General features: G+C 55.4%; 6 protein-coding genes across 6 annotated transcripts; 4 read left to right on the plus strand and 2 right to left on the minus strand.

Moving 5' to 3' along the window:
• Nucleotides 1–68: 68 nt before the first annotated feature.
• COCSUDRAFT_62726 (Cryptochrome/photolyase FAD-binding domain-containing protein) lies at nucleotides 69–4,494 on the minus strand (the record flags this gene model as incomplete). Its single annotated transcript, XM_005648705.1, has 10 exons — nucleotides 69–466; nucleotides 733–871; nucleotides 1,194–1,377; nucleotides 1,695–1,948; nucleotides 2,235–2,450; nucleotides 2,826–2,966; nucleotides 3,268–3,507; nucleotides 3,723–3,919; nucleotides 4,169–4,271; nucleotides 4,405–4,494. The coding sequence occupies 10 exons, from the start codon at nucleotides 4,492–4,494 to the stop codon at nucleotides 69–71; spliced, it is 1,962 nt and encodes a 653-aa protein (XP_005648762.1).
• A 1,111-nt stretch (nucleotides 4,495–5,605) lies between these two features.
• Nucleotides 5,606–7,247, minus strand: COCSUDRAFT_62727 (TraB-domain-containing protein; the record flags this gene model as incomplete). The annotated part of the gene is made up of 6 exons (XM_005648706.1): nucleotides 5,606–5,810; nucleotides 5,965–6,086; nucleotides 6,246–6,407; nucleotides 6,567–6,719; nucleotides 6,806–6,865; nucleotides 7,056–7,247. 6 exons carry the CDS (start codon nucleotides 7,245–7,247, stop codon nucleotides 5,606–5,608), a joined length of 894 nt encoding a protein of 297 aa, XP_005648763.1.
• A 943-nt stretch (nucleotides 7,248–8,190) lies between these two features.
• On the plus strand, nucleotides 8,191–9,943 carry COCSUDRAFT_62728 (hypothetical protein; the record flags this gene model as incomplete). Its single annotated transcript, XM_005648707.1, has 4 exons — nucleotides 8,191–8,276; nucleotides 8,503–8,666; nucleotides 8,856–9,117; nucleotides 9,394–9,943. The coding sequence occupies 4 exons, from the start codon at nucleotides 8,191–8,193 to the stop codon at nucleotides 9,941–9,943; spliced, it is 1,062 nt and encodes a 353-aa protein (XP_005648764.1).
• Nucleotides 9,944–10,907: 964 nt separating this feature from the next.
• On the plus strand, nucleotides 10,908–12,717 carry COCSUDRAFT_14907 (Pkinase-domain-containing protein; the record flags this gene model as incomplete). The annotated part of the gene is made up of 4 exons (XM_005648708.1): nucleotides 10,908–11,156; nucleotides 11,484–11,642; nucleotides 11,885–12,107; nucleotides 12,410–12,717. 4 exons carry the CDS (start codon nucleotides 10,908–10,910, stop codon nucleotides 12,715–12,717), a joined length of 939 nt encoding a protein of 312 aa, XP_005648765.1.
• Nucleotides 12,718–21,028: 8,311 nt separating this feature from the next.
• Nucleotides 21,029–23,627, plus strand: COCSUDRAFT_62730 (hypothetical protein; the record flags this gene model as incomplete). The annotated part of the gene is made up of 5 exons (XM_005648709.1): nucleotides 21,029–21,271; nucleotides 21,792–22,025; nucleotides 22,403–22,570; nucleotides 22,987–23,166; nucleotides 23,469–23,627. 5 exons carry the CDS (start codon nucleotides 21,029–21,031, stop codon nucleotides 23,625–23,627), a joined length of 984 nt encoding a protein of 327 aa, XP_005648766.1.
• A 571-nt stretch (nucleotides 23,628–24,198) lies between these two features.
• COCSUDRAFT_62731 (hypothetical protein) lies at nucleotides 24,199–25,057 on the plus strand (the record flags this gene model as incomplete). Its single annotated transcript, XM_005648710.1, has 3 exons — nucleotides 24,199–24,246; nucleotides 24,494–24,589; nucleotides 24,908–25,057. 3 exons carry the CDS (start codon nucleotides 24,199–24,201, stop codon nucleotides 25,055–25,057), a joined length of 294 nt encoding a protein of 97 aa, XP_005648767.1.
• Between the last annotated feature and the right edge of the window lie 916 nt (nucleotides 25,058–25,973).

The raw sequence follows: 25,973 nt of genomic DNA on the forward strand, positions 1-25,973 counted from the left end.
TCCTCCAACGTCACCGAAACAACCCATGCCTCGGTGTCACTGCCACGCATGCAGCCCCCCTTCTGCACTCAAGCAGCCCTGGCCTTCTTGCGCGGCTTAAAGAAGCTCTCTATCGACGGCTGCGTGCCACCGCCACCGGCGCCGCCGGCAGCAGCCGGCCCGGCGACCGCGGCAGCGCCGAAAGCGGCGACGGGGAGGGCCCGGTACGCGTTCCAGTTGAGCCGATTCGCAATGGAAGACGTGGTCATGCGCCGGACCTGACCAAAGATCGGCGTTGACTCGGCGCCCATGGGCTTGTCAAAGAGGCCGAAGCACCAGAGGATGCCGCCGTAGGAGCACGGGTCGCAGCCATCCAGCGCGTAGCGGTGGTTCACGTGGCACGCCGCCGCGATGGCCGCGTCCGGCGTCGGCAGCCAGGGCAGGAACGCCTTGCCCCATTTCATGCGCAGGTTGTTGTGCAGCTCGCCTGCAACCACCACCGCCTTCAGGGCTCCATGCAGTGTTCTCATGCTCAGTGCATTATGAAACGCATGGCAACTAAACCCAAATTGGCACTTTAAGAGTGTGAATTGATCCACCTGGTAAGGAAGGGAAGATGTGCACTCATGAAGTGTGTAGTTGATCACCATGTTGAGCATGTTGCACATGTGGACAGCCCACTTCACAAGGCATGTAAATGACAAAAGCAGGACCCTGGCAAGAGATGGCGAAGATGGCAAAGGGGGGGTGCACCGGTGGTTTTGAGCTGGTGCTGCATGGAGTCCCAGATGTGGTCCCCTGTGGTCCCCTCCTCCAGCTGCCGCATGCTCTTGCACTCGCGCGCGTCGCCGCTGTGCCTGCCCAGCGTCTGCTGCGCCCACTGCGGCAGCGCCTGCAGGGCACCGTCCCAGCTGTCTCATCATCATTGCCACGTAACTTGCGCTACTGGGCACCGCAAAGCTTGAATCTTTGGTCTCCTTGTCCCCAATTTGTTGTGACAGCACGTTGCCAGCTCCCAATTCCTCTCTGATACCTCTCACCAGTCCCAGTCACACTTAGCTGCAGCTGTATGACTCAACAAGGGGCCGCCAATCGCAGCCGTGGATGTGGCATGCCACCACTTTTGGTGATGGGTTCACATGCAAGCAGCATGCTGTACCAATCTCCATTCAGCTGCAAAATCGGCCCGGATCCCTGCAAGGTAAGCGGCGCACCTGCACGTTCTCGAGGACGGGCCAGGAGCGGAGGCAGAAGGCGTGCGCGACCTCTCGCCAGGTGAAGAACTCGTCCACGTACTTGGTGGCCCCATTGCTGCGCGCCAGCAGCGCGTCGCGTGCCACCTTGAAGGGGCTCACCATGCCATAGTGATGGTAAGCCGACAATCGGCTCACACCGTCCCTGCACCAGTCGGGCCGGCCTAGTCAGCGGATGAGTCAGCAGAGAGATACTCACCCCTATGACACCACCACTCAGTGCTCCAAAACAGACACCAGAAAGACAGCCCTACTTGATCTCACGCACAGTTTTACGATGAAAGTAATAAAAGGTGCTGTGCCCTCGATGAAGCTGCCATGCACCTGCATTAGGCAGCCAAAGCAGCTGCTGCAGCAGCTGTACAGTGCCTGCTGTCCCTTACTAAAGGGCACACAAAATGGAGCCCATGCGTCTCAGCTGGCGGCTGTAGCTTTCATGGTACAACAGAAGGGGGAGCGCACCGTTTGAGGGCGTTGTTGCGATGGGCGGCATACAGGTCAAGGCCCTTGGTGCGGAAGGCCTCCCAGCGCGCGTACCCCTCCCCGGACCCCCCGTGCATGTGGCTGACCGCTGGCACGCGGCGGTCAATCCAATCGCACTGGGCCAGCAGCGCTGCGATGTCGGCCCCCGGCGCCGACAAATTCAGGGGGTCCCACCCCAGCCCCTCTGGAATGGGACCCCTCGCCGGGGGATCCTCCCTCAGCTCCTCCATTCCCTGCGCCCCATGCCGATACAACTCGTCATCTCAAGTGCAAACACCGGGCACAAGAGTAAATACAATAAAAATGAGAAAATAACATCATCATCACCATTACACGCTTTTCCATCCAGCTGGCAAGGATTGCCTGCAGACAAGCTGCAGGTAAAAGGCTGCCACATATCCTACCTCTTAGTAAATTCGCCAGATCCATGCACGACCCAATCAACCGTGGGCATGGTCCTCAACATTTGCACCGGCCCCCGCCCAGAGCCATATAAAATATTAAAGTAAGGCTATTCACCTTGGCGACAGCAGCGGCGCCACCGAGCAGCCGGGCCCAGTCAGTGGCGCCGTCGGTGTAGGGCAAGCGCTGCAGCCGCTCGCGACGCGGCCGGTCCGTGGACGAGCGGAAGATGTAGGCCTTGGCCGGTGCGCGCGCCGTCAGCCGCATGGGGTACAGGCACGCCGTGTCCACCGCCCACACCGCCACGTCCGGTGGCAGAGCAGCCGCCAGATCCTGAGGGGCAGTTCACCCAGGCTCATGCCTTGGTCACAAATTACAAGGGGGAGCTCTTCGCTCGGCAAATGTATTGAGCTGTATAGGAAAGTCATATTTTAATGTCACAAGATTGAAATCCTTTCGTGAGCCCTGTTGTCTTGAAGTGAATTCAAGAAAGGGAGAAAAGTCCTCCAGGGGTAGATCAGTAGCCATGAAAGCTACTTTGAGCTGAAGCGATGCTGCCCTGGGGTGCCCATGCTAGGGGGAAACAACAACTGCAAAGGAATGTGGAACTCTGCATTACAGATTCCACAGGATGCCACTGACGCACCTGCTCGCAGTGCCAGTCCAAGTGCATGAACGGGGTCAGATGCTAGATGTGTGGTCATTTACCTTTGTCCATTGTGCGTAAGGAGACACGGGCATCTCCTCGGTGATCACCAGCGAGGAGGCAGCCGCCAATGCCGTCAGTGCGGCCCAGCCTTCCGACTGGGGCCCACTCATGCCGTCCAGGTACACCAGCAGCTCCACTCCCTGTTTGGGTCATGATAGACCCTTGTCAGCGTCATAATCCCCTCATTGTGTCCTATCGCATTCCTCTGGTCACTAAAAAGATAGTCTGCATGAAGCACTCTGTTACAGCATGCACAGCAGGCATGTGTAAAGACAGGTCTGGCTCAGGCAAAGCAGTAGAATGTCTTACGAGAATCTGACTAGGTAAATTGGAGTCCAGGTGCAACTCCACACTCATCAATCGGCACATGAAGAGCATGACCTCTCCCAGATGGAGAGGGAATCATGAAATAGCCCATATAACCTTGGAATTGATGCCTACCTGCTGGCGCAGCTCCAGCTGGGTGTCGCGCAGGCCCTGCATCCAGAAGGAGTAGCGCCGTTCTGTGGGGTGTGTGTGGCTCCTCAGCAGGAACGCTGCGATATGCAGGGGCACCCCCCGCCGCTCAGCCGCCGCCCGGGCCACATCCAACGCCGGATTCTCGTGACCGCGGAGCGCAGTCCGCATCCAGTACAGCACAGGCCTGCCATCGCCCCTGCTGCCTGCTGCTCCTCGCCAGTCCTGTCAATAGGCTAAGAAGCTCGTTACTGCTGCAGAATGCATACCTGCCTGAGCGATCGTCAAAGCCCAGGTGATGCAGAGTCGAGTGGCCCAAGACCCTTCCGGCGTCGGCAGAGTATTGCCAAGGAAAGATCTCGCGCCCAGCTTGGATCGCAGAATGTGGCAGCCATGAAGCCTGCGAAGTAGCAAGGCGAGGAGGGAAAGGTGTTGCTCACCGCAGTGTTGCCGCTGCGGAAGTCTCTGATTCGCTCGGTGATGAACTCTGGCAGCTCTCTCAGCTGCTGCTGGGCTCTGGGTGCGGCTGATGAGCTGGCACCAGCATCGCCTCTGCGATCCACCAAGCAGTCTGCTGTTGGCAGGCCTCCCTCTGGCGTGCTCTGCTGCGAGGCGCTCTGTTGCGAGGCGGAAGTTCCTGCGCATCCAATATATGTCACAGGGCCCTCTCTCAAAGGATGCAACTCAGTCTCCACAAAAGACATTGTCAATGCTTGGCCTCTTGTCTGGTGCCCAGGTAGGGGCAACAGCAGCGTAAGGAGCGCGTTAGATACAAGCTCACACTGCCACGGATGCGTACTTCCTGCCACGATGGCTGGGGACTGCATGCCTTCCATACCCGCTGACAGTGTGGAAACTTATGCAGGTGCCAGCGGACTTGCAATACCTGCTTTGGCCTGGGCGCGCTCCAGCCTCTTGGCAAGCCTGCGAGTCCGCTCCTTGTCAAGCCCATCCTGGCCGCCCCACTTCTGCAGTGCCAAGGCCTCCACCTGGATCACCAATCATACCACTCTTGCATCCATATAGGTCAGCCTGTCAGCCAGAGCCGCCGTGTGCGTCGCATGCTTGTCTCGTTGGTACAGCTACACGCCGGACAAGGGTCCGATGACCATGGCAATGTACCTCTGTTTGCAGGTAGAGGGACATGGGTGCCCCTGACCGAGGTGAGCGGGGGTTGGGCTTCTGCACTACCACCAAAGCTTCCAGCTGCATTGCGGAAGTCACATTGAAAGATTTGATGAAGATCTTTTTGTGCTCAACGGTGTTACTGAATTGATGCATTCAAGCACAGCAGTTTGAGTGGGCACCAGGAGAAGGCAAGACTGCCTGCAGCTGGTCTTCAACGAGCACTCACGTCTTTGTCTGATAAACAAAAGCCCTCCTTTGCGCTAGTTTTCGTCTGCAAGCACACCACAGATGAATGTAAGTAATTCCTTCAGCTAATTTCGAGCTCACCATCAGTCCGATCAAAACACCAGACCTCCAAATTTGCATACAAACAATGAATGTAGCTGTCGTGAAAACAACAAATTGTGCATGGAATAGAAAAGTCACGGACGATTGAATTTTCTCGCGTCCTGGGGACGTCAGGAGTCGACATCCCGCCTGTCAGAAGGGCCGAAAATTGGGACTCTGCTTTTTCAGACTGCCAAATCCCGTTGCAACAGTTCTTTCGTCAATTACAACATCCCTTGTATAGGTCGCTTTGCCCACATGAAACGTGCTGAAAATACTTCCAATTATAAGACAGCGCCACGACCTGATGACGGAAGCCTGTCTCGGATATGAACCTGCCCAATCGGGCAAATCACTTTGGCCCAAAACTTGTCAGGCACACACATGAAATTTTGTCCTACAGGTTTCCCTCATCCAATGCTACACTTTATCTTTATCCTCTTAATTAAGTGGGGCATCAAATTACACATCACACAAGCACGAACAACAAATCCCTGCCCATCATAAAGTAAACACCGGTACCGTAGTTCACTATAGTAGCTACCTTGAAGTTCGCCAGCAACTTGCAGCCTGCATCACAGCTCTGGAGCCCTCTTGTCCACAAGGCACGCAGCCTCGTGGCCTCGCTAGCAAGTTTATTGGCCCAAATTTAAATATTAAGTTTTAATATCAATCAAGCTATTCTAGATAATAAAAGTACAAGTCTGAGCAGCGCTCATGAGCTCCGAGCTCATCAGTCATGGAAGCTGCTTTTTGCACAGCACGCCACAGAGAAGCAGTCACAGGCTCCGTGCTGAAGCCATCAGTGTGATTCCATTGCAAGATCCTCCTCTACCCCAAAAAGTGAGAAAAAAAACTACTCTTCTTCCTATCTACGCCTTCGCAAAGTGACAACCGCGGTCACTGCGACTCCAGAGATGCCCAGGAGGGCCATCCGTCTCCAAGGCCAGTTGCTGCTCTTCTGTGGCGCTGCGGGCATGCGACTGATCTCCTCAAAGTCTATCTCTGCATTCCATCTCTCCCGCATCCCAGGCAAATGCCCCGCGCCAACCACCGCCACCACCTTCGATGCCCTGTCATGTGCAAAAGTTTCACTGTTCAATGCTACGCCTTGCGAAATTCACCAGGCTCATGAAAGGTTGGTGTCCCTCCACCAGGATTAAATAAGGCAATGAGTCAACCATTGGATAAGGTGATAAGAGTTGCAGGGCAATACTGCAGCATCACCTGGAGGCCAGTGCTCGTAAAAGGAACACCATGTACTCGTCCCGCTCTTGAATCAAGGGCCGCATGAGCTCTGGAAACTCCTCAGCCAGATCCTTCATGGCTTGAGTGAGCACATCCGCCTCCTGCAATGAAGGATTCTCCACGTGACGACTAGATCTCTCATCATGTTACGACATTCCACACCTCCCATGGGAGGGAGCATGAAGTACAAACTAGAGAGCGAGGTGTGAACATGGCCCACTGCGTTTCTGGCGCATCGGTCAAGATCGCGAGCTCCTCACCTTCATCTTTTCCACCTCCGCTTTGAGGTCGTCTGAGACACAGAAGCCCGTCGTGAGCAGGCCCCAGATGAACCTGACCTTGCTCCATCGTGACAAGGCACTCCATGTTCTCGCCAAAGTGACACGCACTGGTCGGTCACCCAGCACCACCTTGGCCCCAACCTGGACGCCCACATGAGCAATGCTGCTTCAGGCGTCGAGGTACAACACTGGAAAATGGGCAGTCCCACCCTCCATGTTACCCTTTGTCAGCAACCTATTTGAATGGGGATAAAAGGTGCACACGACAGGTACTGAGACCAGGCAGTAGGAACCAGACACCTGCTGTGCTTCGAGGAGGGCGGCCCGGAATTCCTCTCCAGGCAGTACTCCAAGCGCATCCGCCACTTGGCTGAGCATCCAGGAGTAAGCCACAAAGAGCAGGGGAACCTTGCCAGCCCGCCAAAGCTTGAAGAGCTCCCCCGGCGCTAGCACCTGCCACAGGGCAGTATGCAAGCTGTAAGTTGCGAGGGAATCCGATCTAGTCCAAGGAAACCAAAACGTTTTGAGCAGTCCCTCACCTCTTCCTTGGTCATGGTGAGCGTGCTTCTGCGCTCTACACACAACTCCAGAAACACCACCTGCACAGAGAGTCATCTATCTGTAAGATGCAAACAAACTGTCCAAGACCGCATGCAACAAGAGCAATTCAGAGGGGCAAACAAGGGCCAGAACGTTGCCCTGTTCAGGAAGGCAGCATGCCAATGCACATACCTCAGGCTTTACAAGACGAATCACTCGCCTCACATCTTCACATGATTGCGTGCTGACATGCGCTGTGCCGACTAGGTAAAATGTCTGCTCCCTTCCAAAGTCCTGAGGATCACTGCAGGTCAGCACGGTGCAGCAGCTGGGCAGGCTGTCCATCGGATCCAGCTCACTGGGCCGTTGGACAATATCCTGAGGTTCACCAAAGACATCTACATCCGCAGACTCTTCACTCGGGTCGTTTTGTGTCCCCATCAGTGCACCAGAGTGGTGTGATCAGGCTCAGCAGTGGTACAAGGATGCAATTCGATTTGCAACAGCAACCAACTCTCGTAAGAGCAGCTTCGTCGACTGAACAGAACCAGGCAGCGCAATTAATAGTAATTTCCATGACACAAGGACAGGTGGGATGTCACAATTTGGAACGCCATCGGTCCGCTGCGCCCTTGGACTCGGGCTAGCTTCCTTCGTCTTCAGAACGCCTCGTTTCCCTCAAGAGCTGGAAATACTGATCTATGTTTCCCTTCAAACAACGCGAATTGATGTTACTTTGTTCCACGGCGTGCTCGCTGAACGACATAGCACGTCTGCGGTTGTGCAGGTGAGGCGTTTCTGATGGCTAGGTTGCTTGATCTGTGCCATCTGACTCCTATTACTGCCTCTCTCGCTGGAGAGTCTGGAGTACTCTTATATATCGTTTATCTGTGTGCTTAGAGCACAGAAACTGCGAGAAGCAGAGTCAGTCTTCCCCCATCTTGAGGAGTGTGGGAACGGTGTTTTCTGAGCTTCCTGCAAGCTGTCAAGATGATCTTACTACGGTTACATTAATATTCGGGATTCAATGCCTTTACCTGCCCAAACAGGACAAATTCTACGCATATTTCCATGAGATACTGGGCGTGGATGCCTGGTATGTTGTGAGCATCATCGATTTGCCTCCAGATCGCCTCGGTTCTCAATCAGTCGCTAAAATTCTCACTCAGGCACTCGCATGCTTTTTCTGCTGCAGGCTCAGACGTGGTTGCAGCCAATAAGTCAAGGAGTGCCACCTTGGAGGTTCACCCTAATTGCAGGCATTGTTCCTGGCAGCAGGCACAGCAGCAAAGTGACAGCATAGAGCAGAACTAGCACAGTGGAGAAACGGGGATGTGGTAATGTTTTTGAGATCTGCCCTGGCGCAAACTGCCTATTCGACCGCATGCAGCAGCAACAGCCGCAGCTGAGGGCAGCAGACAGCTCCTCAGCTCCAGCTGGCCGATGTCGAGCCCTGCTGCCAGCCTTGCGGTGAGGCCTTGTTCCTCTCAAATGAAGCGTAGCTGTGCCTAAGCATTGCATACCCAAGCAGCTGCTTTCTGACAAGGTAGCAGAGGGGGGCAAGGGAGCAGATGCACTCCATGATTGTTGCCTCTACAGGTCCTTGTATTCACATATGCATATCTTGCGCTGACTGGCGTATCTGATGAGGCATAGCTGGTCACGTCCTCCATCGATGTTCTGGCGCGGCATGCAGGCGCATGCTGCCAGCATGTGCTGCACGACAACGGCGCGTGTGCCTGGTCGCCGGGGCCTGTCTTTGCCTGCTGCTGTTCTCTGTTCTGGCTCTGACTGCGCCCTGGTGGGGCACCTGGCTCCTGTGGCAGCCCAGCAGGACCTCCTACGTGACTGACAGCCTAGGTCCGCCCTTACTCCTCCTGAGATGATGCAACCATCTTTGTCCTGCTCATCTTTGCTCTGCTGTCCCCAAGAATGTCCTCGCTTAATGGCAGCCGGGGCCCAGGGTGCCTTGCTAAACGGGTGCATGAGCGGCAGAGGAATGGACAAGATACTCTGCATAGAAGGGTCACTTGTGCTGGTGCTGTGCAGATCCAGATCGAGGTTGGCAGGGGAACAGCACAGCCGAAAGGGAACTGGTGGTGCCGCGCATAATCCATCAGACATGGAAGACGGAGGTCATTCCAGAGAAGTGGGTGGCCGCGCGGCAGTCCTGCATGGACATGCACCCGGGCTATGAGTTCCGGCTGTGGACAGATGACAGCGCGCATGAGGTGCTGGCCAAGGAGATGCCGCAGCTGCTGCCCACCTATGACTCTTACATCTACAACATCGAGCGTGCAGATGCCATACGGTGCGCCCCTGCCCTGCCTTGCAAATTTTTGAGAGTTCAGGGTTTCCATCGCCTCGCTGTACATTCTCTTGGTGATCCTAGCCCCAGAGTCCAGGCCAGGCTTATCTCTGTTCCTTGTCGAATCTTAGCTTTTAGATCCATGTGATACTGCCTTTCAGAGGCATACACGTTGTGTGATTGACTATTTTCTGGCGGCCTCTGCTATCACTATTGCTTTGTCCATGAATTCTCTCTTGATGGGCTTCAACATGATTGTCAATTGCATTGTGGCGGCAGGTACGCTCTTCTGTATCTGTACGGCGGATTCTACATGGACCTGGACATCGAGTGCCGGCGGCCGCTGGACTTCCTGCGCGCATACCCATTCGTCATGCCGCAGACGCGGCCGGTCGGCTTCTCCAACGACTTCCTCGCAGCCGCCCCCGGCCACCCCTTTGTGGCCCAGCTGCTCGCGGCTCTGCCCCGCTGGAATCTCTGGCTGCTGTCCAAGTACCCCACCGTCATGTTCTCAACGGGGCCCATGTTTGTCACGCTGCAAGCGTCCTTGTATCGGTCGCGGCGCTCGCTCTGGGTGCTGCCGGACCGGCTATATGGGAAGTACGTCCCGGCCGGGGACTCGCTATTCGTGCACCTGTTCGGCAGCAGCTGGCATGGGGATGATGCCAAGAGCGCGCTGTGGCTGGTGCATCACCCTCTTTTGCTGCTGGGGGCCGGTGTGCTGTCTGCTGTGGCGTGCGCGCTCTACCTCTGGCGAAGGTCCTGCACGCTGCTGGGTGCCGGGCAGGCCCAGAGTGACTTGGAGAGCGCAGCGCTGAAGATGTGCTGAATAGGGCCCTTCAATAAGAGGCTCGCTTGGGTTTGATGCGGGGGGGGGGGGGGGGGGGGGGGGGGGGGGGCCCAAAAAAAAAACAATAATAGAGGAACAATGTGGTTGAACCCTTTGAATCAGAGAATGTGTAATTTACCTGGAGTCTGATTGGGTGAATGCTGTCTGTCTATCAGGCAACTTTTTTTGGATGTTGCTATTTGTGGCTGCATGAAACCCTCATTTTGACATCCTATGTGTATCAATGTACTCAGCTGCATTGACGATGTCTTTTGCTGGGATCAACTTAATTCAGTCTTGCTGAATATTGGAATCTGACATGTGCTGACAACATTTAGATCGTTCAATTTATCTTGATAGGCATAATAGCATCCTGAAAGGTTAGATTCGGACTCATTGATCATCCAATGATGATCAAGGTAGCCTTTCCTGGAACTTGGCAATGCTGCCAGTGCTAGTGCCAGTGGCCCAGCCGGGCAACTCACCGTGAGTGCCAACTGCAGTCACTGCAGTCACAGTGACTGTTGGCAACAGACCGCCCGTACGGACGCGTCTGACCCCTACATGATGTTAGATTTGCTGCGATTGCGTTTGCAAATGCAACATGCACATGGAGCAGGCAATTTTGGAGAGCCATGTGTTGTAAGAGTGTGGAGTCCATGACAGGGGATCCTTGTGCCTGTGCCAGGAAGCAATGCATGCAAATTACATGCAACCTTCACATTGCCCTCACCAACTCAATCCCCTCCCTTGAAGACCCTAGCAGCGTGAATAAGATATACAAGCATGTGTCAGCATGGCGTGGGGCCTTAAATCTCCCTCGAAGTTTACTCTGCTGAATCAGTTTGGCACACCTCTCACCCGTCTGGAAAGACGGTTGGGGTTTCTCGGATGCACAAGATCCAGTCCAATCTTCGTAGCATGAGAGATTCAGACTGGTGACATATCTGGTGCAATGCAGAAGATGGAAGGGGACGGAAGCGCAGGTGGCCAAGTCCTGATTGGGGATTGGATCTTGGGGAGCAAGATCGGTGCTGGATCTTTCGCCGTGGTTTGGAAGGCAAAGCATGCGGTGACAGGCCAGATTGTGGCTATAAAGGAAATTTCGACCGACAAGCTCAACAAGAAGCTGAAACAGAGCCTGGAGTCCGAAATCTCCATCCTCAAACAGATAACGCACAAGAACATTGTGCAGCTGCTGGAGGTCATGGAGGTGCGCACCTGGCGTTTCAAGTCGTCGAGCTGTGGTCCTCACACTTTGGCATCATTTGCATTCTTGGTTCGATGTATATAGCAGTTGTGCGTACTTGAATAACATACAATGCATTAGCTGGTCCGATTTGGAGTGATCTGGCGAGTATCCCTGCAGGATTCTGTGGCACTTGGCCAGTTGTTGTTACTTCTGTTGAGATTTTGCATGGCTATTTGCATTTGCACCACGTTGTAATCTTCTGGCAGATATCATGCATGCCGCATTTTTGCCAATTTTTCTTGCCTGTCAATCTTTCTAAATTAGTCCCTTAATCTTCTTTGCCTGCAGGTGCGGGATCGCATGTACCTCGTGATGGAGTACTGCTCAGGAGGTGACCTGTCCAAGTACATCAGGAGGCACAAGCGCATCCCCGAGGCGTCTGCACGCGCCCTGCTCCGCCAGCTGGCTGCCGGCCTGCGCGAACTCTGGTCACGCAACCTGGTCCATGTATGCTCCTGCTGCCCTCTAAAAGCTCACTTGTGCTCACCAATGCTTCACGCATGATGCTGCTCATGCTTCATGCTTACAAATCTGACAAGCAGGTCCAGGAGCTCATGCTCCATTCATTCATCAAGTTTTGTTGGAAAAAGGATTGTATGTCACCCTGCATAAGCTGCTGTCTTTCTGTCAGGCATGCCGTTCTGCGTCACGATTGCCCACTCGATATGCCCCTATTCTGGCTGGTGCAGAGGGACCTGAAGCCGCAGAACCTGCTCCTGTCCACGACCAAGACCGGTGCGCTGCTCAAGATTGCGGACTTTGGCTTTGCGCGCAGTCTGCAGCCTCAGGGGTTGGCAGAGACCCTGTGCGGGTCCCCCCTGTACATGGCGCCCGAAATCCTGCAGTTCCACAAGTACAACGCCAAGGCCGACCTGTGGAGCGTGGGCACCATCCTCTTTGAGCTCGTTGTTGGTAAGCACCCCATTGATTCCCTGGCTTTACTGGCAAAGTGGGACACAGACCCTGCAACTGACTCCTTCCACCGCATGCTTGCATGCTGTTGGTGTCACGCTGTCCTGCAAGTCACGAGTCTGAGTCACCACCATACCCATACTAATTCGCTTGGCTCTATTTGCACGGTGCAAAATTGCTAAACGGCATCCTATCATGTCCTGGGTATTTCTGCTTTCCCTGCATGTCTTGTTCCCGCTGCTGTAGTGGTCATTCGTCCTGGATACTTGCCGACCTGAAAGAATGTATGCACGGCTCTGCAGGCAAGCCGCCCTTCAACGGGGCGAACCATGTGGCGCTGCTGCGCAACATAGAGCGGCAGGATGCGGTGATCCCGGCAGCGCTCGCAAAGAGCCTGTCGACGTCGTGTGTGTCGCTGCTGCACGGGCTCCTGCGGCGCAACCCGGTGGAGCGCATGACGTTTGAGGAGTTTTTCATGCATGCGTTCCTGCGCTCCAGCTCAGCGTCCAGCTGCGACTCGCGCGGCAGTTCCAGCAGCTCCTCCCTCGTCTCCTCTGCCGAGCCCTCCCCTGTGAAGGGCCCCGCTCGGTGCGCCTTGTTGGCTGGATGATTGCTGCCTGTTCGCGCTGCAAATGACAGTTGTCGCCCATGCAACCATTCACATCTGGCCTTGCTCTTTGGAATATTTCAGAGCTGGCTTTGCCTGAAGGGAATGCCAGTTGCCAAGGATGCGACCCCGGCCTCAGTGAATGAAATTGGAGGCCTGTTCTATCATGATTGGTTAGGAGTCATGTCCAACAGGACCGTTGTCACATGCAGGGAGGATGCAGTACCGGCTGCGGCGCCCATGGAGGCTCAGGGACCCCAGTCAGCGCCGGACGACAGCCTGCCCTTCCTGCTGGACGACGACGCCAGCAAGGCGGGGGAGCAGCAGAGGACGGAGCTCACCTTTGCGCAGGTGCCTGCGCCGCCGCCGCTGAGCATCGAGCCGTCCAATCACCCGGTCCAGTGGTTCCAGTACCAGGCGCCGCCAATCTCAGTGCCCCTCAGAAGCGACTCCGGTAGGTTCCTGGCCATACAGCTCTCTAACGGTGTGACCCATAAGTCTGGCCTGTATGTCCTTCGGTTGACTTGCCCTAATCAGGCAGGGCTGTAGATTGCCGGCAAATGCAGCTCACCGGCACGGCGAGCACCCATGGCTCTGTTCTGCATGCGGTTTTGTTTGAGGGCGTCTGATATTGCTTTAGTGGGTCTGAGGAACATGTGTACATCACTCTGCTGACCGCTCTCTTATGTGGCGCAGGCTCGCGGCAGAGTGCGAATTTCAGTGGGCCGCGCTCGGGGCCGCCGATGCTGATGCCGGCCACGCCGCAGCCGCAGCCGCAGCTGCACAATGCGCTGGGGAACCTGCTGGATGACGATGACGATTACGTCATCATCGACGGCCCTTCCCCCTTCAACTCCACGCATGGCTCCCTGTACGCCACTCACACCCCTCGCTGCAAGCTTTAGACATATGCCAACTTTGTCTCGCCCATGCCTTGCAATACTTTCATGTTGCTGGTTTTCCCAGTACCGAGGCATGCTTCTATCTCGCATCTCTGTCTTCATGGCATGCTGCAGGATGTAGGGATCATCTGTACTTTGGGTCCAGACGAGGTATTGATATTTACTGTGCTGTTCCATTAAAACATGCATGCATGCATTGCCATGACATGTGAATCTGTGTGCAGGCCGCGGCGCGGCTCGGTGAGTTCAGGGCAGGGGTCGCTCGCGCAAGGCCCCAACACGCCCGGCACCACTCCGCCAGTGCACAAAGGCTCCCTCATGCGCATGCAGGCCATCAATAACCACCCGCTGCAGGCGTCCCGCCCGCCGCCGGACCAGCCTTCCGTTGCCCCGCAGGTGTTGCACAGCCCTGCATGGTTGCCATCATATGCATGCAGCAGCAGGAACCCCATTCTGTGCTTACAATGATGCCTCCTCTGCAGATGTGACATAATCTTGGGATACTATTAGGGGTGCCCTGCCCGTTGGAGCTCCCAGAAGGTCCTGGAAAACGACTTTGTTGAGTGACCTCTACGCATCTCTGAAGATGGGCTGTGTGCGGGTGTGCAGGCGGCTACAGCTGGCAGCAGCATGCTGTTCTCGGCGGGCATGAGCCGGCCGGAGTCGCTGGTGCGCTCTGCGCGCATTCTGGAGGGCTTGGCCGCCACAAAGCAGGACGGCGGCGCCCCCCAGGACGCCCTCTCCATCCGCCTGCTCACCATCCAGGTGCCCACACATCTCATTGCCAACCCTGCCCTTGCACCCCTAGCTCTTCACTTCACGTGCCTTTCATAACCTTGATCCTTTTGTCTAATCATGATCCCGCCAGTTGTGGAAAGTGGCCCCAACCGGGAGCAAGGCTGTCTCATCGTTTTTGATGTCCTCATTGACCTTCCTTGCTGCCCTCAGGGAGCAGGTCAATGTCGCTGCCGCTGGGGCTCGATATTGTGGTATTTGCAGTTGTGCTGAGAATGCTTTGTCCCTGGCAGGTGTTGGAGGCCGCGCTGGATGCAATGGCAGACAGGCCGCTGCAGGACGTGCGCGGCAGCGGGATGCAGCAGAGCCGGGACGGCAGCGGCCGTGGTTGCGGCCTGTCGCAGGAGCGCGTGTGCGCGGAGCTGAGGGCGGTGGTGGCGCGCGCAGTGGAGTCGGCTACGGCGACGGCGGAAGCCATGGAAACCGACGAGCAGCTGCCGGACGTGTGGGAGCTGACGTACCGCGCTGCGCTGGCGCTGGCCAGGGGCGCCGCTGTAGACGAGCTCCTCGGCAACTCCGCTGCAAGCATGCGCTCCTATGTTAAGGTGGGCCCATTCCCAGCTTCTGTGTCTTCTGGGTTCTTTGAGCCGCACAATGCACTCAAGTATACACCTTGTGTTTGATTTGAAAAGTCCAGCATGTCGTTTCCTCGAAGGATACATCGTCATGTTTATGTACTCCAGAAATTGTAGCCATCGCTTTGCCTTGCCTGTATACATGCCTTGCAGCATCAGTTGCTCAACTTCTCCTCTTCCGATCCTCTGTAGTGTTGGGCTGCTTTCATGGCCGCACTGCACAGTTGATGATTTTTTTGTTGTTTATATGCTGGAAGCTGGATCCCGTCTCACGGCCGTCGTGATGCCTTCAGGCTGGGACATTGCTGCACTTCATCTTTGGGGAGGCGCCGACTTTGAGCCTGGAGCCGAAGGCGGATTTGACTCGCAGCGAGCGGATCCGGCTGCAACGCTACACAGCGGCGATTGCAGCACGCTACACCGCTGTTGCCTCTTTGAGTGCCGGCAGCCACAGCAGCAGAGTGGACCTGAAGCACAACCGCCACATGGCTGTTGTACATGCATGAACAAGGTGTCGTCTACCCATGTCGCATGTGGCTGTCTTCCCTGCGCCTCTCCTGCAGCAGCAGCACTCCCTTAACCGTGCCTTGCAGGGCAACGCTATGTTGTGCTTGCATCAGAACTGGATGGATGCAGCATGTACCTTCAAGACCAATTGTGTACACCAGAAATACTTCCGGGGATCCTTTTGAGGGTGGTGCCTTTGCCAGCACATGCGGATATTTGCAAGATAACAGATGGTGGCTTGTAGGGGGGATCATGTAGAATAAGCTGGACATTTGATGTGCTCAATCTTGTTTCCTAATCAGCTTCAACGTATGACAAGATACCACAGTCTGCATTGTTTATTCTTGCTTCAAGTTGACGGAAACTTTAGCACTTTTAACCGGAGCCCTGTGGGTAAGCGGTCTGTACATAAACATTTTGAATGCTTGTGAGGGGGCCTTCACTGGGCTAGAAACCTCGAAAGCTTGTATATGCTGTAGGTCCATCTGTGGTCAGTTGCAACCGCAAGCTGCTTCTCAATCGCCAGAAATGAGGATAGAAAGAGGCCCTGTATTTTTATGCGCCAGTCGCCAGAAGGCAGCTCAACATGGCTGTCTATCGCTGCGCAGTCTATTGTAGTGCAGCATAAAAAGGGATTGCTCGTAGATGCCTGAATGGTCAATGTACAGTATGTTGGATAGCCTGTGGTCGTGACACTCCTAAAGATGGTCACTAACAGTGTCGTAATTCCTGTATTGGCTGAATGACGCTGTGTTGCAGCCCTGTAATAAAAATAGTCACGATGACCTTCATGTTAGACCTCATGAGGCATTCTTGAATGCAAATTTATATGGTTGCACATGATTTCACCCTGGAAGGATGAGTGCTAAAGCACAACGGCATGCCATGAATGCCCATGTGCATATGCTTGGTCAGTATCATCTGTGCGTGATGCTGCTGACGATCAGTGTAGGATATGAGCATGGGCCACCACATTGGTGATCAGATGTTAAGTCTTGGGGTTTTTGCCTTTGCTGTGGCCTGAACTTCAGGATGAAGGGTGGTGGGTGACAGGGGGTACACAAATTCACCTTTGATCTCAACAACGCATGTGATATGCCACACTTTGGTGGTTAGTACTTGAGCAACCACTTCAAAGGCTGCCGCAGCGGCTGTCGCATGAATTCCTTGGCATCTAAGGAAGGCAAGGCCCACAGTCCTGCACAGAGATGAGCATGGCACAACACATCCAGATGTTATCAAACTTCGCCAGGGCTTGCTCTTACTGTTGCATACTATCATAGCCCTGAAAGTGGTATCGAAGGGAGAACATTTCGACAGAGCTCGAGCGTATCCATTACCTTGGATTTCATGCATGCATGCAGATTTGTGATGTCCTCACCTATTAGTGCTTCATACGAGAAAGTCTCGGAGAGAAGGCAAGATGCTATCCATTGACAGGCTGGTCTTGCATGAAAAGTTTGCATCCTCCACCCAAATAGTCGCCTGCGCAGAGAGTAGGAAAAGGACAAATGCCATGACTAGAGTACGTTTCCTAGGTATAGTGCGCGATAAGCTCAGGTACCAAAGTATTTAACCCCATGTTAAAATTCTTCAGAGATGGTGGATGGGCCGTGCCCCTGGGTTCTAGGCTTGGAGGCACGAACTACACAAGCCTGAATTGCAACAACCCCAACTTGACAGCATGGTTGAAGCAGCTGGAGAACGTTCGCCAGGCAATCTGCTCCTTGATCGGTGTAAGATGCAACCCACATTTCGATGTCCGCGAAAAGTGCGAGGAGGTACAGATGAGAAGCTGCCCTTGCCCCACTGCTTTCAGAGTGTGACCGCAACTGGACGAGTAATGAAAGTTCAAGGAAGCGCTCCATGCTGAAAGGAATTTGAAGATTCTGACATAAAATATTTTTATGCAGTGGACGCCACTTGCCATCGCGGCTACCACAGCTGCGTTCGGGATGTTGGCCCTGGTGCTCTTGGCTGTGGCGTTCTCCTCAATAGCCGAGTATTTCCTCATGTAAGTCACTTATTACCTCACCACATGACCTCACAGAAGGTTCTGAAGTAAGGAAGAGGGGGAGGGGGAGGCACCTTGCACACCCACTGAAGGAGTAGTGCTCAACTGTCAGGTGGAGGAAGAGCATGCGCAACAGCATCACTGATACTGTGAAGGCCGCTACTTCAGCTGCTGCAGAGTTGCGCAAGAAAGAGCCGCTCAAGTACCCACTCACGCCGCACTCCTGGTATCAGCTCAAAGGCCAAGAAGACGAGCTCAATGCACCCGTGCTGTGCATCTCCTGTTTCCTGCGCGTTGACCCAGAGGGCGAGGTGAGGGGCTCCATACATTGCTCTCAGCCTGGCTGTTCCTAGCTAAGCTGACCAGTCATGCTCAGGTTAGCATTGCAGCAGCTGAGGAAGTCTCCCTGTGCCTTGTGCAGCGGGTGCAATGCTGCGAGGTGTGCGGAGTGGTGGCGCATGATGGAGCATGTGCCAGGAAGGCTGCGCAGGACTGCAGGCCAGTCACAGGGGCCACCGAGTCCATGGTGCACCTGTGGCAGCCTGCAGGCACCGTCTACTATGACAGCGAGGTGGGCCAACCTACCAGAATGTGCCTGTGGGCTTGTCAGAGACTACAGTGCTCAAGCATGTTGCTCTCTTCCTGTTGTCCACCAGGTCCTGGTGACTTGCATGTGTGAGCAACGCTAGGGTAGCAGCGTGACTGTCACTAGTGCTGCAGAAAAGGACCTCTCATGAGCGCTGCTGAGAGCAGTGGCTGGCCTGCGCCAGGATGACACGGACGACGTGGCAGTGCAAGTCTGTGTGTACTGCCGTCAGCCCTGTGACGCGGATGTGTTCGGCCCCCAAGCAGTGTGGACTTGTGCGTGGTGCCGCGCAAATGCGCATGTCAACTGCTACCAGAGCTTCCATAAGGAGGCGCCCTCAACGTCAGGCTCTCAAGACTTGCCTGGAGGAGATGGGACAGCCAGCAGTTCAGATGGCGGCATCCGCAGGTTCCCGCTGCGCTCAGCCGCTCTTCTTGACTACAACATGTCTGCCTGCGTGATCAAAGCTCGGCGATGACCATTTTGACCCTTATTCATGCCTTCTTATGGGTGGCAGGAGGCGAGAGGAGAGGGTCTCCCAAAAGCCCAGCTTGAAGCAAGTTCCAGAAGGTAAGCTCTTGCACTATGAGCACATGCTTCTTCGACGTCACATTCTGTAATAGCCAGTGGTGCTTCAAGCTAAATTACGCATCAAAGTGACTCTGGGATATTAAAGCAATGCCATTACTGTCACCAGGGAGAAAAATACACCGCCCTAGGCGCAGCTCCAGCATTCAGGCGCTGCTGGATCTGTTCAGAGGCGCGGCTGCGCATGAGAAGCCGGACCCAATGGCCTTCGGGCCCCACCCGCAGAAGGCCGCCCACGTAGATGTTGCGCGCTTGGATGCCTGCCACTGTGGACCCCACGGGTGCGCACTTGCTTTCTTATCCTGTCCATGCAAAATTTCACTTTCCTGAGAACTGTGCATTTAGTTTCTACAGTGTTCCATGCCGCTATTGTTCCAACAAATTTTGAGTCAGACTCATGGAATCAGTGTGAAATTGTGCCCAACACAAAAACTGGTTGTTTGCAAATGCTCTTGTAACATTTAGGTGATCCAGGTAATTTAGATAGCCAAAAGGGTGTGGCGCGCATCAGTCACTGTGTGTCACATGCAGGAGGCTGGTCCTCCCTCCCACAGCTGTGACACTGCTGCCAGATGAGGACTCCTGGTCATCGCGCGCCAAGCAGTTCCTGCGGAGGGACTCCTTCCTCAGGCGGGCCCGGGCCAAGAAGGCAGCTTCACCCGCAAAGGGAAGCCAGTCCGACGCTAAGGACGGCCCTTCGAGCGCCTCGGAGCAACCGGTGCTACTGTCTGAGGGGCGCCTGGACTCTGCAGAGACGGATGACACTCTTGCGGGGGCCTCTCCCCGCTCCCTAGACGGCAGGGAGTTCAGCATTGAGCCTGAGGATGCCGCCTTCCATCGACAGGAGAGCAGTGCAGAAGCAGAGCAGCACGGCCGGCGGCCAAACGGCCATGCTGCGGGAGAGGACAGCGCAGATGAGCAGGTCGGTCACAGCAACGGGGGGCCGTCTGAGAGTGATAGCGCAGGAGAGCCAGCAAAGAACGGACAGCCCAATGCGCAGAAGGAGCCAGACGGCACAGCGGCGCCGAGGCGGCCGCGGCTGCCGCCGCTGCTGCGAGGGCCGCCGTCGGACCAGCCGAGCGGCCAGCCGCCGACGCCGGTGTCTCCCGGGCGCGGGATGTCGCCGCGGTCGGACGCGCGCGGCTTCATGGCGAGCGTGAGCGGGTTTGTGTCGAGCACGGAGGGCGCCGGCGGCGCCAAGATGCGGCGTCCCGGCTGGTGGCGCGGCCCGGCCGTGACCTCCTGGACGCAGTACCGCCTGGAACGCAGCCGCCTGCCCCCGGGCTGCTCCCCCCTCCTGGTGAGCGCTTTCTTCCCTCCTGACGCCAACCGCTCATTGGCCCGCCGCCATAAGGTGAATGCTGTTGAGATATGCAATGCAGAGAAGGGGTTGGGAATTTGGATGGCGAGGTGCTGAGATTTCGGTGAATGCAACAGGTGTTCCTGAACACGAAGAGCGGGCCGCAGGTCGGCACGCAGCTGCGCAGGCGCTTCCTTCGCTTCCTCAACCCCCTGCAGGCGCGTCCTGGCAACCAATTCCTCCTGAATGTTGGTCGCCACAGCACATTGCTATTTCCTGTCTCAACTGTCCCCAGATGTACAAATTGGCCAACATTGGACCGGGCCGCTGTGGGTGAGAGGTGCCGAGAGGTTTTTGTAGCAATCAAGAAGTCAACATTCCTCGATCGCCAGGGGTACTGTGCCTGTAGCAAGAGAATGGGTTCAGGCTTGGGGTTCAGGGTCTTCAATCTTGGTGGCTGGGATGACATATGGTGCGCAACGCACGCAGGTGGTGGAGCTGCCGAGGGAGGAGCCGGAGGCGCCGCTGCGGCTGTTTGCAGAGGTGCCGGGCCTGCGCGTGCTGGTTCTGGGCGGCGACGGCACGGTCGGCTGGATCCTGGCCTGCCTCGACTCCCTGGCCGCCCAGTTTGCCGCCGAGCCCACGCCGCGGCACTGGGCCCCGCCACCCGTTTCCATTCTTCCCCTTGGGACGGGCACGCTTCCTGCTTTCTGCCTGAATCTGTCACCCGTGTCGTGCCTGCACCACTAGTGTGCACCATCATGCATTATCCATGTGAGTAACAAGTTTCCGCTCACGTTCTTTTTCTTGCCAGCTCGCCGCTCTGTCAGGACCCTTTGTTCCCATTTTCTAGGACCCGATGTTTGATGGAACGGATACAGAGGGCCGCCAAGACACCTTTCAGCAGTCCATAAAACCTAGCACGGAACCATTATGGGGTTCTCTAATGTTACGAAACATTTGAAAATATGACAGTAACCCCTAAATCATTGAGGCTAGAATGATCAGCAACCGTGAAGAGGGCTAGAGTGATCACAGTGAAGAGGGATGGTGGTGCGCGCAGGCAATGACCTGGCGCGGTGCCTGAATTGGGGCGCGGGCCTGGGGGCGCTGCGAGAGAGGGGCCTGCCGGCGGTGCTGGCGGACATAGAGCACGCGACGGTGGCGCTGCTGGACCGCTGGGAGGTGGCCATCACGCGCACGCCCTCCGACAGCCGCCCCGGCCTGGCCGCCAACCAGCTGCAGCGCATGAGCCACCTCGTCGCGCGCGACCGCCCCGACACCGAGCAGGTGCCGTGCCTTGCTGCTGACCTGCACTCTTCACGCTGCTTGAATTTTGTTGAGGCTTGAGGAGGAGCCCAGAGAGGCTTGTAGCCGTATGGGCCGCCAGCTTAGGAAACAGAGCACACTCTGCTGACTGCTGAAGTTAAAATGCTTTGAGGCATGATGGCCGCCAGCTCAGGAGCAGAGCACACTGCATCCGTGTCCCTCAGCCGCGCTCAGATGTGGGAGCGCCTGAGCAAGTACTGCAAGTTTTGCATGTGACTGGCATGTCAGGCAGGGCAGCAGGGTTGCAGCAATTTGCAGCATCCCTTACATTACCAGAGGTAGGCGAAGAAGCGGGGATTTTCTATCCGAGAGAGTGCGCTCTCATGTGAGGGAACACAGGTGCAGCGGTGAACAAGTCTAATGACTAATGACTGGCCTTGTCAGGCAGGGCAGCAGGATTGCCACTTTCGGCAACATTGTCCTAGCAGGTTCAGAGAGCAGCAATGCTGGCCGGATGAGACTGTGCGCCGGTACATCACAGGTGCAGCGGCGGGTGATGAACAACTACGTGGGCATCGGCGTTGACGCCAAGGTGAGCCTGGAGTTCCACCGGCTGCGCGACCAATTCCCGCACTGGTTCCGCTCCCAGATGGGCAACAAGGTCTGGTACACCACCGTCGGCGCCAAGGACATCCTGGGCCACGCCATCGGCGCATCCTCCGGCTCCCTCCCCTCCAAACTCAAGGCGCGCCGCTGTCGCTGTTTGTACCCGACAGTCGGCGGCCCCGACATCAGTTCTACTGCAGCTATCCGGCTCACTTGAGATTGTCGCAAGCTGCATTCATTGCTGCATGCAGTGAGAGATGAGCTGGTCAGAACTGGTGGCAGCTGAGACACGCTTGCCCTTGCATGCTCATGACCCCTTTGGCATGCCTGCATGGCAGCTTGTCTCTGAGAGTTCCCAATTTCTACTCACAATGTCACAGATTTGAGTAGGTCTGTTTGGCTCTGGCATGTCCAACAACCAGAATATGCAGCAACAGTTACCTGCAGCTGTCTGCGGTCCTGCGATGCCTCAAGAGCATTGCCTCGACAGTCAAATTTCCATATGTCCACACACACAAAATTCTGAGGTCTGGCATTTGTGCGCAGGTGGAGGTTGACGGGCGTCCGCTGGAGCTGCCGGAGGACATAGAGGGTGTGCTGCTGCTCAACATCGCCTCCTACATGGGCGGCGTCAACCTCTGGGCGTCAGGCGCCGCCTCAACCGCTGCCGCCCCGCTCGACGCCCCGCAGAGCTTCTGCGACGGAGTGCTCGAGGTGCGCACGGGAGCTACCGTATCTGGCGCCGGTAAAGGAATCATGAAAGAAAAAGCAACCTGCCCCACTTTGGCGCACAATCCCCATTTCTGCGATGCAAAGAGTGCCTGCAGAGCTTGGTGTGGTGCTTGTTGACCTTTGATAACACCTTTCTGTAGAGCCAGTGGGGGAACTGCAGCTTGTCTGCAAATGCACCTTTTTTCTCTTGGCAAAAAAATAGAGTGTGATAGAAATAAGTATTATTGGGGAAACCCTGGCAGGCACGAGGGTGACCATGTCAGGCTTGCAGCAGCCCAAAAATAAAAAGTGGCAATACAGTAAGGCTCCGAGTGGCTGTGACATCTGAAAGAGGCGTCGCACGGCTTTGCATGCATGCTTTTGGTTTTCAGAGGCTCACGTGGAGCATGCATGCGCAGGTGTGCGGCGTGTATGGCAGCTGGCACCTGGGGCAGCTGCAGGTGGGGCTGTCGCGTGCGATCCGGCTGGCGCAGTGCCGCAGCGCTCGCATCACCGCACTTGAGGCGCTGCCCATGCAGATCGATGGCGAGCCCTGGCGCCAGCCGCCCGCCACCCTCGACATCTCCCTCAAGGGCCAGGTGCACTCCCCAAATCACCCTGTTGGTATTCGTAACTTAATGCACCGTAAGGCATCGGTTCGACCAGCTCAAGCTTGTGAAGCCGGGGATGTGGTTGCAAATCTTATTACTGCTCTCCATGTGGATAATCTCCCTCATCTTGTTACAGATGTGCACCCATTGCTGCACTGCCTTACACCTTCCTTTACGATGTGCAAGCAGCTGCCACGGTCCAAATGCTGGGCCGCATGGCAGCTGCTGCCGGTTGTCCTTTGCAATAACACTGGATTCCGGCGAGCTAAATTCGTCAATGCTGCATGCAGGCATTCATGCTGAGGCGCATTGAGAGCGGCCCGGTGGCGGCCGTTGCGCGCGCAGTGTCGGATGTGCTGGAATCCTGCGAACAGAAGGGGGTCATCAGCGCTGGGCAGCGGCACACTCTCACTGCCGAGATCGCTGCCAAGCTGCACCCTGTCCTCTAGGCCCCCAAATGTGCCATATGTATACAAAAGCAATTTGCTTGTAGATCACTGCTGCATACGGCCATGGGAATCAGTGGCCGTGGACTATACTTCCTGAGCCAGACTCCGGATATCCAGATCGATCTGAGCCTTGGCCAATAGGCTTGAGCTAAAGACCCGTGCAAAGTATGACCCTGTAGCGCAGTTTCTAGAGTCTATTCGTGAGCATAAGGTCTAGGCATTTCAACGGCTCATCATTGCCGAGCACCTAGCTTGAATGAGGTCTGAGAGTCACCATCTTCGAACGACCTCTCCAAGGAAATCTCCTGCAGTGATGAGGATGTATCCCCCCGGCTCCCCCGCCCCTTCTGCGCCGTTATCCGGCAGTCGGGCGGTCCTTTCAAAGTACTTACTTTCAAATCTCCTGGCAAAAACAGGTGCACTACCCTCGCCGTGTTTAAAGGGGAAGATTGAGATTCTGACAGCATTACAGACGTGCAGCGTCGTTTGGGAAAGTGCGAGGGGTTTTCCAGGCATCTGAAGCCGGGCACCTCTCGGAAAATCGAGGGAGGAAAACACCAGCTTGACCAGCATGGCGAGACCTGCTCTGGATAAGAAAACAGGGAAGAAGCAGCAGCAGGTGGGAAAGAAGAGAGGCAGACCGCCGAAGGCAAAACCTCTCCAAGCTGTTACAAAGCCGCAGAAGAAGGAGTCGGCGCGGACAGTCTCAAGGAAAGCTAACAAAGAGAAGAAGGAAGGAAAGAAAAATATCAAGATGATGAGTTTGTCGCCCAAGAAGCAGGTACCAACTCATTTCCGTCACATGCGATTGTAACATCCGCAACTCAGATCCGGCTGGTATGACACTTTATTTCCACTTCGCGCAGGCTGCGCTCGGGAAAGACAAGAAGAAAAATCAGGTCGCAGAAGGGGAAGCGACTGCACAGGAGCCTGTCGTCAGCCAAGCTGCTGACCCAGCAGAGGTAAAAACACACCTCTGCCAGAAGTAGGGCCTTACGAGGGTGCTTTGCTAAATTATACTTTTTGGAAAAGTTAGATCAGCATCAGAAGTGGACTTGAGCCCCTTGGCGAACTACCTCTGTACAGTCCACCTTTCCCCAAGCTGAACTTGTTGAAAGCTCCAGGCAGAACTGAAAGTATCTTGAACGACTGCAGACAAGCCCAAGATTCTGTTTGCCCTGATGATTTTGTTTCTCCATGTTTGCAGCCAAAAGACACTTCGTCTGTGGGCGGCTACATTTCTGGGTCATGGACCTATCTGTCCGAGCTTGTGCGCAAAGTCCGGTTTGGGGGCCGCCAGTGAGGTCACTGGGACACAACAGCTGGAACAGCAGCAGCAGCAGCAGCAGTGGTGTGTGGTAACACCCGCTAAAGAAGATACCAGCGTGTGCTCCAGAGAAGCCAGCTGCGAGCAGACACAGGCAGAGTAAGGAACCCTTGCATGGCATGCATGCCTGGCGATCAGGTTGTAAGAATGGACTGCTTCTCAGCGCTCGCCCACGGCTTTGGGAATTGCGCAGCGAGAGGTGTGCAAGCTGACAGGCACTACTTTGCAGGCCCCAGAATTTCTTGAACCAAAGGGCATGGACTGTTGAGATTCTTGCTTGGAGTTCCAGTGGTCGGCTTTATTCCTGCAGCCGCACGCATCTGTTGACATCAGTACTGTCAGTACAGGCTCATGATACAGCCATTTGATTGCAAACTACAAGTTGTGAAGGTGGACCAGGTATTTTGGTAGGAACACAGTGATGACAAAGAAGAGCGGACATTGACTGTCATTCAAGTTTGTTACTTTAAATGAAATTGTTCTGTTGTCCTGTGTACTTGTCACCTCCGACCACTTGTTCTTGGTACGACATTGCTGCAAATACATTTGCCCCTGTACAGCCTGGAGATTTTGCTGGCGTTTGCGGAGGTCACTTGTGGCTAGCAGATTGGAAGCACATTTGAACCAGAGCAGAATGTTTGTAACAATGCATGTTGTGTGCAACAGAGTCTTGTATGTGCCCAGTCAGATATTATGCATGCATGCACAATAAACTTGAATCAAGCTAAACGGCATGCTAGCTAGCAGCCTGCGCTGCGCAGCGGATGCGGCACCATATGCTGTACACTGTGGGGATTGTAGTGAGCCTGTTCTTACTTGAGCGAATATATGACACGGCCATATTTTGCCAGCTGGGAACACCAGATACAAGGTCAGCTCAGGACCAATTTGCTGCCCGAGGCGTCTGCAAGTGCCGCCCGAGGCGTTGAGCGCTCCAAAAGTGCCGCCCAGGCGTCTGCATAGCTATAGCCTATAGCCTACTGATTATGCTGTACAGCTGTGACAGCTTCGAAGATTTT

This window comes from Coccomyxa subellipsoidea (assembly GCF_000258705.1).
Source record: "Coccomyxa subellipsoidea C-169, whole genome shotgun sequence".
NCBI lineage: Eukaryota > Viridiplantae > Chlorophyta > Trebouxiophyceae > Coccomyxaceae > Coccomyxa > Coccomyxa subellipsoidea.